This window comes from Diaphorina citri, unplaced genomic scaffold, assembly GCF_000475195.1.
Source record: "Diaphorina citri unplaced genomic scaffold, Diaci psyllid genome assembly version 1.1 scaffold34416, whole genome shotgun sequence".
Lineage (NCBI taxonomy): Eukaryota > Metazoa > Arthropoda > Insecta > Hemiptera > Psyllidae > Diaphorina > Diaphorina citri.
Window position 1 is genome coordinate 7,105 of NW_007411748.1, and position 3,139 is coordinate 10,243.

The 3,139-nt window shown below is 40.7% G+C and overlaps 1 protein-coding gene across 1 annotated transcript; it reads left to right on the forward strand.

Annotated features, from left to right (window-relative positions):
- Nucleotides 1–15: 15 nt before the first annotated feature.
- Nucleotides 16–3,130, forward strand: LOC103523706 (chromodomain-helicase-DNA-binding protein Mi-2 homolog; the record flags this gene model as incomplete). Its single annotated transcript, XM_026833083.1, has 6 exons — nt 16–62; nt 608–794; nt 1,169–1,288; nt 1,605–1,802; nt 2,226–2,450; nt 2,960–3,130. Coding segments are annotated over exons 1-6 (948 nt in total), but the record flags the coding sequence as incomplete, so codon positions are not given.
- Nucleotides 3,131–3,139: the final 9 nt, after the last annotated feature.

Consider the following 3,139-nt stretch of genomic DNA (forward strand, 5'->3'; position numbering starts at 1 on the left):
TAGATTTATTCAAGGATGTATAGACTCATAATCTACTATTTGGTTTTAGTAGAGTCTATTTTGTATGTTATGTATTCCCTATTTGCTATATTGTGAATGGTAACTCTCTAACTTACGTATGAACTACCAACTCGTATAGGTATAGCGTTACTTACGTATTACTTCTCTAACGTAAAAGGAAAACAGCTCGTTAACTTTGGGTCTCTATTGTTGACTTCCTTCCCTTCCGTCTCCTACACTTATAATAATGAACTCTAATTAATCTAATACTTTTTTCGTTTATAAAAGTTTATAGTTTGAAAGTTTTTTTTTTTTTTTTTTTAACTTTTTTAAAGAGGTTTGATAGAGGGAACTGTTAAGATCTTATCGTTCCGAAATCGAAGGAAAACGGGAGAGGAGAAAGCCAGCCAAATCCGCCCCGGGCGGGAATCGAACCCGCGACCCAGCGCTTACAAGGCAGACGCGCTACTAACCAAGCTAACTAGCCTGGCAGTTTTGACTTTAGATTTGGAGTTTTTTACCATTTTTTATCTTGGAATCGACCTTTTCTGCATAATGTTTACCCAAATGCATATCTCCTCTATTAAAATGTCCCTTTCACCCCCAGGTTGGTGCGAGACCTGCGTGGCAAGTCGGAGAAGAACTTCAAGGCGTACGTGTCTCTGTTCATGCGACATCTATGTGAACCAGGCGCGGACAATGCTGAGAACTTTGCTGATGGCGTACCCAGGGAGGGACTGTCCAGACAGCATGTACTCACCAGGATTGGAGTCATGTCCCTCATAAGAAAGAAGGTAAGGATTGTAGGTTAGATCCCTCATAAGAAAGAATTTAAGGAAACCTTGGTCATGGGGTCTTGCATCTAGTTGTTTGTCCCGAGCATCACTAAGGAGACGATTCCGAAATCTCACCTTTAACCCTTTAATGCAATCTTTATCTCGTACCTTAGTAGGTGTCCATAACGGAGCCCCAACCCTCGACCCTAGTCCCGACCCAAGAGAGAAAAAAAAACATCTTAATGAATAGGAACGGCTTCAACGGAGCACTGACCCTCGCAGAAATGAAGAAATTGCTGCGAGGGTCGTTGGTTTTTGTATATATTTTTGACCTCATTATAACCTAAAATTTTTCAAGTGTATCTAATTTTTTCCCTACTTGTGTCCCTCAGGTTCAGGAGTTTGAACACATCAATGGTTACTACAGCATGCCTGAGGTGATTAAGAAGCCTATCAAACCTGTATCTGCACCTGCTGCGACCTCCACTGATGACAAGGATAAAGCCAAGGAGGTAAGTAACCCTCCGACACTGATTATTCCTTGTGTTTCGCTGACTATTTGTGGTCTGGTTAGAGGCATTAAAATTTCCGCTCGGGGCGGACTTTATCCTAAACAGATGATGTTTGTTCTCAGAACGGTTGGCTTTCTCCTATCCTGTCCTACTCTTTTCGATTCCGGGATCATAATTTATAAAACCCCAGTTCCCTCTAACAAACCTCTTTTGTTTTTGTTTTTTTTTTTTGTTTTTGTTTTGTTTTTTGTTTTTTTTTAAAAAAAAAAAGAAAAAGAAGTAATCATTTGTGTGTTCTTTCTATTTTCTCTCTCAGGATCCAGACATAGTTGAAATCAAGGACGATGAGAAATCCGGAGACAACAAGGATGTGAAAGAAGAATCCTCCAGCACAACAGACGCCGCTAAACCTGAAGAAGGAAAGGAAGATAAGGAGGTGAAAGCGGAGGAGGGAGACAAGGAGAAAGGAGAGGAAGAGAAGAAGGAGAAGACTGGAGAGGAAGATGAAGCTGAGGTAAGAATGGAGGTGTTATGTGGAGATGATAATATTGAGGAGAATGGAGAGGAATGAAAAGTTTGTCTCTCCTTAAAGTGTTTAGTGCCAGCCTAATTAGTAGTAGCGCGTCTGTCTTGTAAGCGCTAGGTCGCGGGTTCGATTCACGCCAGGGGCGGATTTTATCCTGAAAGGATAAGGTTCGTTCTCGGAACGGCTGGATTTCTGCTATCCTGTCTTCCTTCTCTCTCTGATTTCAAACCTCTTTCATTCTCCCTTGAAAATTAACTTGTGACAGACATACTTCTTCTATTGACCAGGTGTCTAGGTTTATCTTGAGATCTTTGTATAAAAAAAACTGCATTTAAAATGATAATATCCGTGCTTCGTTAGGCTATTGGTTTGAACTGGGTCTAATAATGTTCTACATTATTCCACTCTCAGGTAAAGAAAGAAAAAGACTCTGGAGAAGAAAAGACGGCCGACAGCAAAGACAAGGAAGAAGTCAAGAAAGAGGCAGACCCCGCCACGTCCTTTGAAGTGAAGAAAGAAGGAGAGGCCATGGATGTGGATAAAGCGGAGGTGAAAGAAGAAAAGGAAGAGGAGAAGAAGAAGAAGGACGAGAAAGAGGAGGAGAAGAAGGACGAGGAAAAGGAGGTAAAGGAAGAGGTAAGAGGAAATTATTTCGTGTCTACTAATTGTTGTATCTGTTTGTAGCAGATTTAGCTCTAGCCGATTGCTGATGGAAAAAAATCTCCTTATTAGTGGCTGAACCGTGTTCATTTAGTCAACCATTGACATCATTAAGACTTGTCCTTATTCTTTCGAAGCCGATTAAACCCTTTGAAAAACAACCAGCTAGGCTGTAACTCAGTTTACACTTCAGTCTAATACCGTCAAAATATTCTTACTGGCGATTAAATAGGAGTATCTACATTTGCTTTTCAAGATTTCAAGTCACAGTATGGTCACTCCCATCTAATTACTTTCAAAATAGTTGTCCATTCATGGAACGTATTGTGATTGGAGCATAAATTGAAGTGGGAATCGGGCTTTAGCTGTTCCCTATTTATCGTCCCAAAACTAGAACCCCTCCACGTTACTCTACTCCCAGTTTAAGGACCCCTAACCAAATACATATGTTCTGATTTTAATAGTTCTTCTCTTCGTATTCTCAGGTGAAAGAAGAAAAGGAAGCCTCCAGTACAGAAGTCAAGCCTAAAGAAGAACCCATGGAGGTAGAAGGAGAAGAAAAGAAGGAGGGTGGAGAAGAAGAGAAGAAATCGGATGAAGCGACGAGTAGTGAAGTGAAGAAAGAAGAAGATGCGAAGGAGGACGGTAAAGACAAAGTAAGTATA